The sequence below is a fragment of the Penicillium psychrosexuale genome (genome assembly GCF_028828465.1).
Source record: "Penicillium psychrosexuale strain IBT 29551 chromosome Unknown utg000002l, whole genome shotgun sequence".
In the NCBI taxonomy this organism is placed as follows: Eukaryota; Fungi; Ascomycota; class Eurotiomycetes; order Eurotiales; family Aspergillaceae; genus Penicillium; species Penicillium psychrosexuale.
Window position 1 is genome coordinate 5,816,964 of NW_026643187.1, and position 14,754 is coordinate 5,831,717.

General features: G+C 50.4%; 5 protein-coding genes across 5 annotated transcripts; 2 read left to right on the forward strand and 3 right to left on the reverse strand.

Annotated features, from left to right (window-relative positions):
• Positions 1-86: 86 nt before the first annotated feature.
• On the reverse strand, positions 87-3,473 carry N7518_003360 (uncharacterized protein; the record flags this gene model as incomplete). Its single annotated transcript, XM_057184287.1, has 6 exons — positions 87-1,518; positions 1,814-2,069; positions 2,142-2,617; positions 2,667-2,714; positions 2,763-3,173; positions 3,223-3,473. The coding sequence occupies 6 exons, from the start codon at positions 3,471-3,473 to the stop codon at positions 87-89; spliced, it is 2,874 nt and encodes a 957-aa protein (XP_057045737.1).
• Positions 3,474-3,935: 462 nt separating this feature from the next.
• Positions 3,936-5,141, reverse strand: N7518_003361 (glycoside hydrolase family 12 protein; the record flags this gene model as incomplete). Its single annotated transcript, XM_057184288.1, has 4 exons — positions 3,936-4,179; positions 4,231-4,646; positions 4,709-4,767; positions 4,832-5,141. 4 exons carry the CDS (start codon positions 5,139-5,141, stop codon positions 3,936-3,938), a joined length of 1,029 nt encoding a protein of 342 aa, XP_057045738.1.
• Positions 5,142-6,001: 860 nt separating this feature from the next.
• Positions 6,002-8,395, forward strand: N7518_003362 (glycosyltransferase family 2 protein; the record flags this gene model as incomplete). The annotated part of the gene is made up of 3 exons (XM_057184289.1): positions 6,002-6,283; positions 6,360-7,079; positions 7,142-8,395. The coding sequence occupies 3 exons, from the start codon at positions 6,002-6,004 to the stop codon at positions 8,393-8,395; spliced, it is 2,256 nt and encodes a 751-aa protein (XP_057045739.1).
• Positions 8,396-9,885: 1,490 nt separating this feature from the next.
• Positions 9,886-11,058, forward strand: N7518_003363 (uncharacterized protein; the record flags this gene model as incomplete). Its single annotated transcript, XM_057184290.1, has 2 exons — positions 9,886-10,550; positions 10,614-11,058. 2 exons carry the CDS (start codon positions 9,886-9,888, stop codon positions 11,056-11,058), a joined length of 1,110 nt encoding a protein of 369 aa, XP_057045740.1.
• Positions 11,059-11,342: 284 nt separating this feature from the next.
• On the reverse strand, positions 11,343-12,554 carry N7518_003364 (transcriptional regulator family TF; the record flags this gene model as incomplete). The annotated part of the gene is made up of 1 exon (XM_057184291.1): positions 11,343-12,554. The coding sequence occupies one exon, from the start codon at positions 12,552-12,554 to the stop codon at positions 11,343-11,345; it is 1,212 nt and encodes a 403-aa protein (XP_057045741.1).
• Between the last annotated feature and the right edge of the window lie 2,200 nt (positions 12,555-14,754).

Below are 14,754 nucleotides of genomic sequence, written 5' to 3' on the forward strand. Positions count from 1 at the left end.
TCTATTAAATAAAAACGTGAGTTCCCGGGTTGAATCCGGAGAACATGCAAATCGAAGAATCAAATGACTCAATTCGAGTGACGAGCTTAAGCCGTTGCCTCGTCGACTATCTTGGACGGGACGTCCTCCACGGTGACCTGCACCTCGTGGCTGTGTTCCAATTCCGACAAAACAATCCACGTGGGGACAAACGCGATAATCGTGATTCCAAAGTTGAGACCGATGCTGACGAAGTGGTTGGCGCCGCCTTCGGTCTGCATGGCCCATGCGACGGTCTGTCCCAGGGCCTCGAATCCACGCAGGATACCGCAGTGGTAGGATAATGATGAGATGTCGGTGCTGTACTGGCCGACCAGCCAGTAGAGGAATTGTTGGAAGGCTTGGCCGCTGAAGGTCCAGAAGAAGATCAGCGCGTACGCCTTGTTGAAGCCGGGTGTGAACCAGTCGAACACCGGGGGCTCCGGTAGGTCGTAGAACTGCTTCTGTAGGACAGTAGCCCAGATCCAGGTGCCGATGATCAGGGCAACGACGGAGCAGAAGGCAATTCTGGCGCGGGTCTTGATGAAGATGGTCTGGCGATCAAGCAGCAGCGCCATGATGAACGAAGACGCGATTCCGGCGAAGTTGGTGAGGAAAGATGAGAATGCGCGAGATCGCACGGTGAAGTAGGTGGTCAGCCATGTGCTCTGGAAGCCGTTGTAGAAGTAGCTGATGAAGAAGGCTGGCAGGAGGAGGAGCACACGGCGAGTGAAGATCAGAGAAAAGGCAGCCTTGAATTCCTTGGCCCAACTCTCTTTCATGTTCACAACCACAAGAGAGTGGTCCTTGCGCTGCACCTTCTCAGCAGGACTGAGTAGGAGCGAAATGGGCAGACCGAGGCACATAATGACAATGAAGACGATATAAGTCGAAGCGCTGATCGTTCCCTTTCCGGCCGTCTGTGCGTTCAGTCCCAGACTGATTGCACCACCGACGATCGGACCAGAAGATTTCGCGGTCTGCCAGACAGCGATGTAGAAAGCGCGCTCCTTGGGACTGGGATAACCAATGATAATAGCGGCCTCGGCAGCCCAGAAAAATCCAGCTGAGATACCGCACAGGGCGGAGCCGAAGAGCATGAACCATGTCGTGGTGTGGTAGGTGTTGGTGTACAGACCGGCACCGTAGATCGGGTAACCGATCGCACCGAGAACTAGACCGTAGCGTAGACCAATACGGTTGTTGATTGCACCAGCGGCGATACAAACAATGGCAAATAATCCGTAGACCAAAGCATTCGCCGCGGAAACAGCGTAGGGCTCGGCGGCACCACCTGCTCCGAGGTTGTTCAGTGCATCCCACATTCCAGGGGCAGTGAATGAGACACCACTAGCCACGGCGATCTGGAAGGGGATAGAGCGGTACCATGAAGTCCGAGACCTGGTGATAGTTTGAGAGTCATCTTGGACTTGCTCAGAAACGACTTCTGACGCGACGGGAGGGGCCATTGTAAATGTATGCCCTCTCAAGAGTCCTTTTCTTGTATACAATAAAACAATAAAGAAAAAAGAACAAGGACCTGGCGAGGAAGTTATATAAAAGTTTGAAGAATCAAGGTGGATCCGCTATATGTCGTGCTTGATGCCAAGATATTCCAAAACAGCAAAAGCAGAATCTTTGACACATCGCAACGTCCTGATCACCGGGTTTTGACTAGCTTCGGGATTTGGACAGCAACCCTGTGGAGTGGCGTGACAGGTTGTGCAATTTTCAGCTTAGAGGGCATTTTCTTGTATTGCATATGAGGCAGTTCAATCCTCACACATTGGACAACAATCGCTCTTTTCGCGCGTCGCGATTCGCCAGAAAGGCGATCAGGCCAACACTCAGGAATTGTGCGACAGTGGTGACCAAATTCGAAATGAATCCCGCTCGAAAGTCTGGGGCAGAAACAGCCGGATACTGAAATATCTGTGTCCATGCTGCCATGGCCTGGCCGATTGCATTCATGCTTGCCGTGACGATAGCGCGTTCTTCGGCATCCTTGGCCATGGTGATAGTCGCCCAACTCATACTGAGCGGACTAATTGCTGTGACAGAGTTAGCATCGCCGTTTTTGATAATAACAGACAAGACCAGAGCCTGTCTTGAAATCCACATACCGCCCTCGAATCCCGTGAGGATAAACCCCGCTAGTCGCCCCGTTTCGCCGACATTATAGACAACGAGCAAAACCACACCCACCAGGACAGGAATACTGGTCGCCACCGAAGGAATCCAAAAGTTTCGCAGGCGATCGGCGGTAACGCCTGCTATTAGTGCGGCTACGACAGACAGCGCCGTTGCGATTGTCGGCAACGTGTTCACCCGTGAGACGGAGTAGACGTCTGGTTTGGCCTTGAGATAGAGGCTAAAGGGCGTCGAGTATGGCGTGAAGTTCTGATCCATTAAGGTCCAATGCAGGACAAAGACATACCAATGCCATCGTCCGAAGACTCGCTTGAAGATGGCCCGGGAGACTTTCAGCTCGCTCGGCGCTGTTAGACCTTTCAGACGAATATTGGCAATATCGTGCTCGGTCGCAGTTAGGAACCGTGGCTTTGCGCGGTGAGGAACATCTGGGAAAACGATATATCCACTGGTTTGTGTTAGACGAACAGTGAACAACCTCGGAATAGGGCACTTACAGAATGCAAATAGGAATTGTGATAATAGTGCAAATAATGAACAACCATCTGCAACGGGTCAGTATCATGAACATCACCATATAATTAGATTCAAACCTCCACCCAGGCAATCCATGCCTCCCCTCCAAATTCGTATAGGCAGCAGCCTGCAAGTATCCCGCGAACATAGTCCCGAGTGGAGAAGCGATAAAGAAAAGCGCAACCCGCCGCGTCACCTCCCCGGGCTTATACCACGAGCCGATGACATAGATGACGCCGGTGAAGGAGCAAGACTCGCAGATCCCGATGAAGAAGCGCATTGCGTATATCGTATTTAGATTCTGCGCCCACGCACAGCCAAACGTGAATAGTCCCCATCCTATTTCCAGAGTCGGCAAGGCAATGTTGATCCGCGTGCGCGTTAGGAAGTAGCAGGCCGGTATCATGGAGGTGCAATACGAGGCCCAGAATACCGCTGTTATGTAGTTCAATTCGTTGCCGTGCAGATTGAGGTCTTCTTTCATGCCTCTATTAGGTGTTAGTAAGGGGGGTTTGTTACACTGAGGGTATGACATACGACACATAGGCATTGGTGATCGCCTGCTGGTCAAGGTATTTGGTGAAGAATGAAAGGCAGCCGAAGATTAGAATCATGATATCCAGTTTGAGCACCAGCTTTTTCTCCGGGTGTGGCATGTCCTTTGGATACCACTTGGTATACGTAAGGAACCGGAGCCATAGTCCATCCTGTAGCTCTGTATTGGGTTGGAATTCATGGTTGGATACCTGATGGATCGACTTGGTATCAATTGCGCGTACGTTCTCCATATTTGAGTATATTTGAGTCGTTTGAATCTCGCACGGGATGTACAGCTGGAAGCAAATATCCAAGCTGACCCTCTGTGGTCATTTTGGCTGTGCAAGCCCCGATAATGGAAGATGCGACGATTATCACGCCTGATGGTGTCATCTGTCATCTCCGCTGCTTCATACTGCGGAGAAATTGCGAATCGCGGAGACTGGCCGAGTCTGATATGCATACCTCTCGTTAGTGACTTGAAAAATTGAAACTAGCTTATCTTGAATGATCAAATTCATCATTAAATGAACTTTGAAAGATTGTGATGTTCCAGAGGTTGAAGGCCCGGGCCCTAAGTATCGAATATAAAATGAAGTTGAATTTCCGAACTGATCAAAACTGACATGATGTGTAACGCTTGATGTGTATCGATGTGAAGTGAAAACCCCTAAAAAATAAATGCTCATAATCATACAATGTACACCCCTTCCTCAACTCCTAATGTCGATCTTGTACTCCTCGGCCCAGAATGTGACATTGTGGTCCACGGAGTAGGTTTCGGTTCCGAAACTGAGACTGCCAAGGTAGTCGTCTTTAGCCGGGTAGGTACTTCCTTCCAAGTTGTACAGATCGGTGATGAGAGGATAAATGTCTCCAGTGAACCTCTCAAGGATCGTGTCCGCGACCCAGGACAAGACTAGCTGTCCATTGTCATTTTGACCGGTGTAAAGCGTGCTGAAATCATGTTAGCATATATGTCAGGTACCAGTTCAACTTTCAACTCACAATTCCGTTCCTTCCAAGGTCCTGTTAATTACTGGGCTCCCCCAACCATGGGGTTGAGCAATCTCGTTTGACATCCAGAACCAAACCATGACCTCGAATTTCGCATTAGTTTCGTTCTTGGCTTTGTCGGCATCGGTGTCCAAGAACATATCAATGGCGACGTTAGTGGCAAGGGTTTCAGCTGCCAACGCTTCTACATCTGTTGACTCGGCGATCTCGTCACCCAGTCCATATGTCCAATGCAGGTCAAGATATAATTCGGAGATCGTGTCCATCGCCTTTGGCAACACATCATCGACGCGAATATTGGGGTATCCGTGGACAGGCGCATTCTCTGGGCCAGGGTCGAATTGCCAGGTGATGGAGAACTCGGGCGCGGTTTGGGTTGGATAAGTCTCGTTGACGAATGTCGTGACCTAGATCAGATGATACATTAGTACGTCCTCTGTAGAAGTGAAGATAGATGTTCGATGCGTACATTCATGCAGAGCCCGTTTCCTGTTGATGTTGATGTCACACCCCATTGATTTGGGTTCACTGTAATCCCGTCAGTCGTCGTTCAAGTCAACAGCGCCTGCGCTGGTAATCCAAGAGCACTAACGCGTGTATTGTCCGGATTTCGACGGTGGACTGATTCCGATTGAATGATTGCAGTACTGGGTGCTCGACACGCCATTGTTCGTGACAGTGTGATGACCACTACCGCCGCCGCCAGTGCTGTCGCTGCCAGAGTTGCCGCCAGAGCTGCCACCGCCAGTGCTGATGCCATCGTCAGTGTCCCCCCCGGTGAATAGAGGTTTCTGACCATTCGCTGCTCGGTGGGCATCAATACCCATTAGAGCTCCAACGCATCCCCCAACTGGGATGCCCACCAGGACCGCATTGACCAGTAGTCCTAATGCGACGACCATGACCAAAAATGAGAGTAGTATAAAACAAGAAACTAAGCGAGAGTGAAAATGATGAAGGAAAAGCGAGCAGCAAGTACGAAGTACAGCGAATTAGCAACTGAAATTCTCGGCCTCACATCGGAAGATGTGAACGGGTGGATGGAGATGCATCGGGTTAGTCTGTCTAGGGCGATCGAGAACTAAGCGTTGACCACACAAATCTTGTTGATAAGAAAAGGGCCTGAGTGGGGTAAGTCAAGGTTAGCGTGGTAATGGTGTGCTCATGACTTGTATATTACGGGGGGATTCAGGTACAATCAGGACAATTAGTATAATCTGGTACTTCAGGTACAGCAGGTACAATCTGGTACAGCAGGTACGGAACCACATCATTTACCGATGGCACTTTTACTGAATTTGTATTTATGATTGGCTCAATTCAGTGGCAAAATTATAGATGAAAACATGGAACCATGGTTAGAATTGCTAAAATTGCTAAAAAGAGAAAATAGATTATTCAAAGACCCACTTTGATGCAACCAAAAATTACCACAAACTCAAACCCCGTAAGAAACCACTGCTCACAGTGAAAGTTACGTTGAAAATTTCACCAGAATCTATTTTTGCGGCTCGGGCCTAAAGCGGCCATGCACCTCGGTCCTTGGCATGCGCTAGTCCCAGGGCTTAACCAGCTGGTCCCTTAGAGATCGCTGGTTTCGTATTCTTCTTTACTAGGAATGTGAGACCTTTTCTCTTCCATCCTTCCATTCCAGCTCTCAGGGCTGATCACACTCGTTTTCGACGTTTCTACCCCTTCCAACGCTTTCAATATACATTCCTCACCTTTTTGACTTTACATAATCTATAGCCTTTCTGTCGATATGGACAGGCGTGGTGGTCATGACGAGGACGAAAAGGTAGAACTGAATGCCTATCCCGCCAACCATTCAAACCACAGCTTCGAATCTCAGCCTTTTTCACCCTCACCAATAACTCCAAGGCCTCTTACTCCAGTCAGACCGGGTCATTTCCCTACCGATGAATACGGGCAACCCGTTTGGCTTCAACCCACCGCTCGAATGTCGGGCAACTCCGATTCCTTTCACAACTCGTCCTGGGACCTACGAACGCCGTATGATTCCCGGTCGGCTTCACCAACTCTAGTTAGTACAGTCCGTCTTTGTTTCTTTGGTCTCTTTGTTGTCGGTATAGATCCAGCCTAACCGTTTTCCCGTACAGTACCAAAACAATGGAGTGCAAGAAAGCCACCAGAGTCTAGCTCCCCTAGTGAGCTCCCCGGCTCCCCCGGGATTTGCAAAGGATTGGGTCAAGTCTGGATCGATTGCTCGAATTAACGACCGTGATGATGCGGATACATGGAAAGGGTGGAAGAGATGGGTATTTGCCCTGGTACCGTTTCTCACATTCGCCAACACCGGAATCTACTTGTTCTACCTTGGGCTGAGAATTGCCTGCATTATCATGGCTCAAAATGTTTCTGGAGTTTCATATGCCGGAGCTTGGGTTTTTGTGGCTATTGAGATCACTGTTGCAATCCCCTCCCTCATGCACAACTGTTGGACTATGATGGCGTTGAAGAAGAGAGGCCGTGCCAAGCTGAGATTGACCGGCAATGACTGTCCGACAGTGGATGTGTTTATTACCTGCTGTGGAGAGGATGATGAAGTTGTCCTCGATACTGTCCGTGGTGCGTGTGACCAGGACTACCCTCCCGACCAGATGAGGGTTGTCATCTTGGACGACGCCAAGTCTGCCACCCTCGAGGCTGGCTGCAACCAACTCGCTGTGAATCATCCCAACATCATTTACATGGCTCGTGAAAAGATCCCCGGAAAACCCCACCACTTCAAGGCAGGTAATCTGAACTACGGTCTGGAGCAGGTCAACCTTCTGCCTGGAGGCGCCGGCCAGTTCATGGCCGCCCTGGACGCTGATATGGTAAATTACAGATCCCGGCCTACATTGAAATTGAAATTCCTGTACTGACTGACAATCTGCAGATTCCTGAACAAGAGTGGCTTCGTGCGATTCTTCCCCACTTGTTGGTGGATCCCAAAATGGCCCTTGCATGCCCGCCGCAGCTTTTCTACAATACCCCTGCATCCGACCCGCTTGCCCAGAGTTTGGATTTCTTCGTGCATGTTATTGAGCCGATCAAGGATGCCCTCGGTGTGGCTTGGTGCACTGGATCTGGTTACGTCGTTCGACGCGAGGCGCTCGAAGAGATTGGCAACTTCCCGCTCGGTTCCTTGGCTGAAGATGTCGCGACCTCCACACTCATGCTTGGCAAAGGATGGAAAACCGCATACATCCACGAGCCGCTTCAATTTGGTACCGTGCCGGAAGACTTTGGTGGACATCTCAAGCAGCGTACGCGATGGGCAATTGGAACCGTCGACACCGCTGCCAAGCTGAAGTTCTGTCTCTGGGGTGACGCCGTTCGACAGATGACCGCTGCTCAACGATTCTCCGGCTTCCTCTATGCAACTCTCAGTGTCTACACCCTCCTACTCACCGCTTCCCTCTTTGCTATCCCGATCATCCTCTTGTGGGGCAAGCGCCTCGTCGCCTTTGCGACAGAAGAGCAACTCCGCTGGCTGATCTGGTCCTGCTTCGCCGCCACTATTTCCAACCGTCTGTGTGAACTGGCCCTGTTCATCCCAGCCGGCTATAACACCGGCCAACGAGGCTCCCGCTATCAGCTTTGGATGTCACCCTATATCGCTCTCTGTATTGTGCGCGCCTTCATCCTCCCCACTTGGCTGGGCGGTCAAACCCAAGCCTTCAAGCCTACTGGTTCGCTAGGCTCAGCTCTGAACGAGCGCGACCCAAACAAGTCCAAGAACATGTTCGTCCGCCTCCGCGTGATCCTGCTCAACTACATGGCCAGCTTCCACCTTGCCTTTGTCTACGTCACCCTCATCGGAGTCGTCATCTCCTCTTACCGCTGTTTCGCCCAGAACAGTGGCTTCCGAGATATCATCCTCTGCCTCATCACGCACGCATTCTGGCCCCCGCTGACCTTCCTTTTCATCTGCACTTCGCTGTGGACCCCGGTCTCGTATGCGATCGACCCGCCACGCATGCCAGAGCGTGAAGAACTCCTTACACGTGACCCCAAGACTGGTGTGGCGCACCCGACGAAGAAGAGTAAAAAGATCGCCTTCGGTGGCCAGGCCGCTTGGTTCGAGCTTGAATACACGGTTGCCACCGTGGTCACGATTTTGGTCTTCATCTACTCGTTTATGTTCTAATTCTCTGATTTCCTGGTTTGGAAATCTGTCTGCATAGCTAACGTGTCACATGCTTCAATCCCGATCCTTTATCTTATATGTATCTATCTACACCTGGGGAATGGCGTTTAAGCTTTGTGTCTTTCCGGTGTACAATCACTCTACTGCATATTCGATCTTCGTTATACATGAATACATATGTTGATCAACTCCAAAATGACTTATCGCCGGGGCTGTGTAGTACTCCATGCATAAATAGTCGATACGCACGGAGTACAACCTTCTACGTGCCCCTTTCGGCCAATCATCTCCAGACTGGTCTAGGCGCTGGATTTAATTTCGGACCAACGCGGGTTGGCTATCTGAGACTTTGACTTGCCTTCAGCCAAATGCGCCAATCCGCGATATTAATTAATTCTGCATTGAGGCCTGGCCTGATAGCCCATTTGCCGTGTCAACGGTTATTTACTCTCTCTGCTTTATTGCTTATCTAGTGCTATTGATCGCCCACGCGTCTTGATCTGCCATTTATTGGACATGTTCTTTTTATAGTCTGCGCGTCACCGCTATTCTGCTGACGTTGCTTAGCCAGAGCTTGTGCAGAGAGCGACATAACGTTGAAAGCTTGACTCAAAAGTGAGACAGATAATTATTATTTGGACTTTCTCTTCATTAAGATTAATATCGAAAGATACAAGGGTTTGTTACTAGCTCAGACGGTAGCCCTGAGACTTGGTCTTTATTGGCCACTGATTCTCTCGCCCTGAAACATCTTCTTGGCGAAAGAATCCTCGTGAATCTTTTCTCTTTCTGAATCTTTGTCAATAATTAGCCAGTTTCAATCGAGGAACCTTTGTTGATCCCACAATGAATCATGGATGATGTTGGTTCGCTTTAGAAAGCCTCGCAAAAGCCACCTTGAAGGATCGCGACCTGCTAGTTCTAGTTCTCGTGACTAGTCTGGCGGCAATGCCGGAAATGAATGAATCATACGTTCAAATGTGGTCATTGCCATTGGCCAATGTCCACAGTCTTCTCTTGTGGCTCTCATACCCCAGATTCCCACTCATGGACAAACACTTCCATTTAAGGTATGTCTAAACCGCCGGCGTTGATCGGATTTACCCCGAACCGCTGACGGGTCGGGACTTTATCAGCTGCCCGGCTTGCCAGCAGTCCAGGAGTCTTTGTGACGAGAGGCGCCTTTGATAGGCTTCAGCCACTCGGTCCGGTTTCCAGCCCGGTCACCTGATCGGTTTTTAGGTATATCTCCCGCAAGGAATGGCTATCTGAATACAATCAGCCTCCAGCCATGTCACCGGGCTCGGATTCGAAGGTCGAGATCCGGTTATGCGTCGGATTGGATTGGTCCACGCTCCGAATTTCATGAGATAGTTGTGATTGCGATGGCTATATAGAAGAGCAGACGTCTCCGTCTTTAGATTTAGTATAGCAACGCAGTCACCACTCTTCTTTCTATCCAACTACCATCTCTTCGAATTGTATTCACAATGTCCTTCCTAAGGAACTACTTCGGTACCTCCGCTGTCCCGGCGAAGGAAGAGAAGAAGCCCATCCGTGCCCTGCCCGCCTCCTGGTACACATCGCCGGAGATGTACGAGCTCGAACGACGCTCCATCTTCTCCCGAAAGTGGCTTCTCACCACACACAAGCACCGAGTCCCCAAGAACGGCGACAGTATCACATATGACGCCGCGGGCTACGAGTTCGTCGTCGCCAAAGACAACAACGGAAACATCATTGCATACCACAGCAACGATCTCTTCCCCGCGCATGTGCACATCGACCGAAACGGATTCGTCTGGGTGAACCTAGACGCCAGCGAAACCCCCGAGGTCGCCTGGAAAGACGACTTCGAGGGCGTCGACGAGCAGCCCCGGTTCAAGCAGTACAACTTCGAGGACTACTCCTTCGATCACACTTGGGATATGGCGGGCGATTTCAACTGGAAGATCCTGGCCGACAACTACAATGAGTGCTACCACTGCCAGGTCGCGCACCCCGATATCCCTACCATCGCCGACCTCAACTCCTACTATGTCAAGACCAAGGACGGCCACATCCAGCATTACGGCGCCCAGCGACCCGACCAGGTTGCGAAGGGTTTCAACATTGCAGTTACCTACTTCTGGCCGAATGCCTCCTTCAATATCTCGTGAGTATAGGATATGGTATCCTTCTATTATAATTATAATAAACACTAACATTGAACTCCCAGTCCCAATTTCTTCTTCATGCAGCGATTCACCCCGACCAGCCCGACGCAATGTGTTATGCGCTACGAGGTCTACCGTCACAAGGACGCCACCGACGAGAACTTCAACCTCATCAGCGACATCTACAAGCGCATCATGTCGGAGGACAAGTATCTGTGCATGCACACGCAGAAGAACCTCAACACCGGTGTCTTTGTCAATGGCCAGCTTCATCCCGAGATGGAGAAGGGTCCGCTTCATTTCCAGAAGACTGTTCGTGATGTTGTTACGGAACACTTTGCTAAGGAGGAGGCTGCGGGTCATCAGATCTGGCCTGCCAAGCATGATCTTCCTGTTGGCCAGGAGCAGGATAATGCTTTCCGTACTGGTGTGTCTGACTACAAGGTCGATACTTTCAAGGACTCTATGGGTTCTGGGCTCTCTACGGTAACGGCTATTGCTGTATAGAGCTGGGGGTTTAAGTGGAGATGTTTATTGTATATAGTTTGATATTGCGTCGCATTGTGTTGATGATAATGATTGTGCATGTGTTTCTTGTGTGGATTTTAGCCTTAACAGAATGGATACTTCTATGTTTTACAACTATCTTTGGCCTTCGAAGGATGGATACCTCCAAGTCTGATATGCCCAGCTTGATTACTCGCTAGCAAGTGTATGAACGAACTATATCCTAATCAAATTATCCCGCTAACATTACATTCATTTATACATATACAATCTCCCAAAACCAATCACTCAACCCAATCAACAAGAAATTCATCCAACAAATCATAATTAGTCCTCTCCCTCTCCCTCCGTCCCCGAAGAAGATCAGCAGCAATATCAAAACTGGGCTCAGGTCTAGAGCCCTCCTTCTCCGGCGACGAAGCCCGACTGGGAACATCCATATGTCGAACGACATCAGTGTTCCCTTCAACAGGCTTAGTACTGGGTATCCCAGACTCGAACTCTACCATATCAACCTCAGCCCCAGTCTGTCTCTCAGCATCATGTACTTCACGCCCATCGGCTCCCACAGCCTTGACACCAAGCAGCGACGAACCACGCCCAGTCGTCCGCCTAGGATAATGATACGGCTCCGAAGACGCCGGCGACTCAGACCTCGCACGGCTATCACTATGATCAACGGAATCAAAACTCCGCGGCGACCACGGCAACCTCTGCTCAAGCGCATCCTTATCCTCCGATCCACGCTGCCTACGCGCACCAGCACGCCCATAACCACCCGGGTCGCGCGAACAATACCGATGCTCACACCCATCAGTCAACAACTCCGTAAGCAGGACGTTTAACTGCGCCAAGCGCTTGACCTGTCTAGCCGGGATCGCGTCCTCGGGATACTGTTTCCTCTTACGGGCTCCGCGCGCGCCGATTCCCATCCCGATTCCCATCTCGGGTTCCTGTTCCCGATCCCGTTCTCGTTCGCGTTCGCGCTCACGCTCACGTTCTCGACTCTCCCGCAGCCCGCGCGCCTCAAACCGCGGCGACTGCCCGGCTTCCATCTTCAGCGCTTCTTCCTCGTCGTAGGCGATCGCGGGCTTGAAGCCGATGCCGTGGTCGGTCAGTACTTGGTTGAGGTAGTTCACGCGGCTTTCGAGGAAGGCTACGTAGCTGCGTGGCACTTCTTGTTTTGTGAGGGGGTCATAGCCCACGCAGCGCACTTGGGCTTTTTCGCAGGACTCGCAGCGCGGGAGGCGCTGGTCGCAGCGGTGTTTGCGGATGCGACATCTGTTGCAGGCGGAGACGCTGCGGAAGGGGGGCGCTGGGGGTTCGGTGGGTTCGTTTGCGGTGGGTTTTGGGGTTGGGTTTTGGTTTTGGTCTGATGTGAGCGGTGGGGAGGTTGGAGGGTTTCTGCGATTTGTTTTCACTGTTTTGGAGTTGGGGTGTGGACTGGTTCGTTTGGTTTCTAGGGAGGTGGAGGTTGGGGATGGGAGTTTCAGCATTGTGTATAGTTTATAAGTGGAATTGAGATTCCAGGAGTATGAAATGAGGATTTTATGGGCTACATGGTAAAATCCTTTCAGCAAGATTAGTATACTCCTTACTCCGAAGCTATGTACTCCAAATAGGGCTAATATTTCTGATAGAGTTCGGATTCCGGTTAACACACCGGAGCTCAGTTCTCCCCGGGTACTCCATAACGGAGGTCATAACTCCGAGTGGGGGTTTTCTTTGTTTAAAGGGGGATATATAAAGAGGTAACTAAAGAGGTGGCTATGTAGAGCCTTTATATATCTACACATAACTCATTTACCCCTATATTCTACACCACAAACCTCAATATCTAGCAAATCGACCCGACTCGGCCGAATGCCACGTTACTGGAATGTGGAGCAGCCGATATCAACCCCCACGCTGAACGTCAAAACTTCCCCATTCGGAATTCGGGTGAGAGAGATCGGGTATCGTCTCGGCTTAAGACGGAAAGCAACGCCATTGGATGCATGGACCACTGCTTGTCCCCGCATTCCTTATATCTTGGAGAGCGAAGTACGAAAGAGTATAACCGATCTCGCATATCTCGGTTATACATGGTAAGCCTTTTGGCGTTCTTCCGTGAAGGATTGGATATCCGAATGGAAGAATAACTAAATGATACTATTGATTTTGTAGGAACAAGTATAGATATCTATTCTAGACTTATGGCAACATTGAAGAGACATCGTTCTAGCCCTAGATATTCTCATCTCACTCATTTAAAGGTTGAATATAAGCTTCTGTACATACTCCAGAGGAAAGCTTCCTCCCTGTCGATCTTCCACCCTCTTCACGCCAATCTTCTGCGTCAATCCTCCAATGTGGTCGAGTATAATCAGCTAGCTTCGCCCTATTCAGACATAGTTCACCTTCGTCAAGATCCACACAGCTACACTCCTACTCAAATCCATCCGAAAAGTCCAAGATCGGTCGATAGTGCACCTGTAAGTGTAAGAACTCCCTCCGATCACTGTCCCGACTCTCCCCCCGCAATACCCGAACACTCGGACAGATGTTAGACCCTCGGTCCCTGTTTCAAGACACGCCATTTGCCATTCTGCTAGCGTAGCCGAAGCGCATCCTCCGGTCTAGGGACCCTCGGCTATAACAAGCCCCTAGGGGCGATATCGTCCCGAGGGTTTGACCGGCCCAAACCGACGGTGGCCCGCGCGGGAAATGACTTGTACACCGGCACGATTGCCGATTGACCCCGCGAGCGAGTCTGGTCATGAGCCCCGTTCAACAATTCCCGTACGTTGTGACCCTCCTTCAAAGTGCCTTTCGGACCTCGATCACTCTACTCGTGCGTTATCGGTCTCTGCTTCGCGACGGAATATGTAACCCATCATATATATCCCTCAATCATAACGCTGATCCGGTAATTCAGGGCGAAGTGGTTTTCCGGCAGCATCCTGAGGCAACTCCTGACAAAACTCAGTCGGGTCGGTACCATGTATCTCTCTTACATGCATATGTGGTTGTCGTTGTTGCATTTCCGTCCCATGAGGAACGCCCATGCTAGCTGTAGCCTGCTGTGTTGCTCTTAATTGCCTAGCTCTCAACCGAACCAGTGCAGCCATTGCAAGTAGTATAGGGACGCCTATCCCAACGCCGAGTCCGAGTGCAAGCTTTGCCGTCGTTGTGAGTGCTAGCGTTTGACCGGTCGGACCGACGGTATTATCAGAGGAAGGGGACGAAGACGCCAAATTCGAATTGACTGGGATCGAAGCGGTGGTCTTTGCCGTCGATGATCTTCTGGTTATGTTGAAATACGCCGAGGAGAAACCGCCTGGTCCGGGGTTGATCTAGAAAAAGAACGTGGGTGAATAATCCAAATCGAAGCCGTAGAGTTGGACAGTCCAGGTGAAGTTCGATACATGGTCTTTTTCGTGGACTTGGGCTGGCTCTTGTTAGTCTGGTTTCTTGTTTTCGGTTCTTCTCTGGGCATACCGTATACGTTGCCTCGAGTGTAGGCGCCTCCCCCTAATGGATTCTGCTGCCATATAGATACGTTGAACACTGGTAGGTCTGTTTTCCATGCAACCACTTTCTGGTCGCCGAGTGTCCAAACTGGACTTTTTCCGTTGATGTAGACAGGGTTGATCATATAATTGGTCTTTTCGGCTTTGACAGTTGCGAGGAGGGCAGAGAGAAGGATTAAGAGGG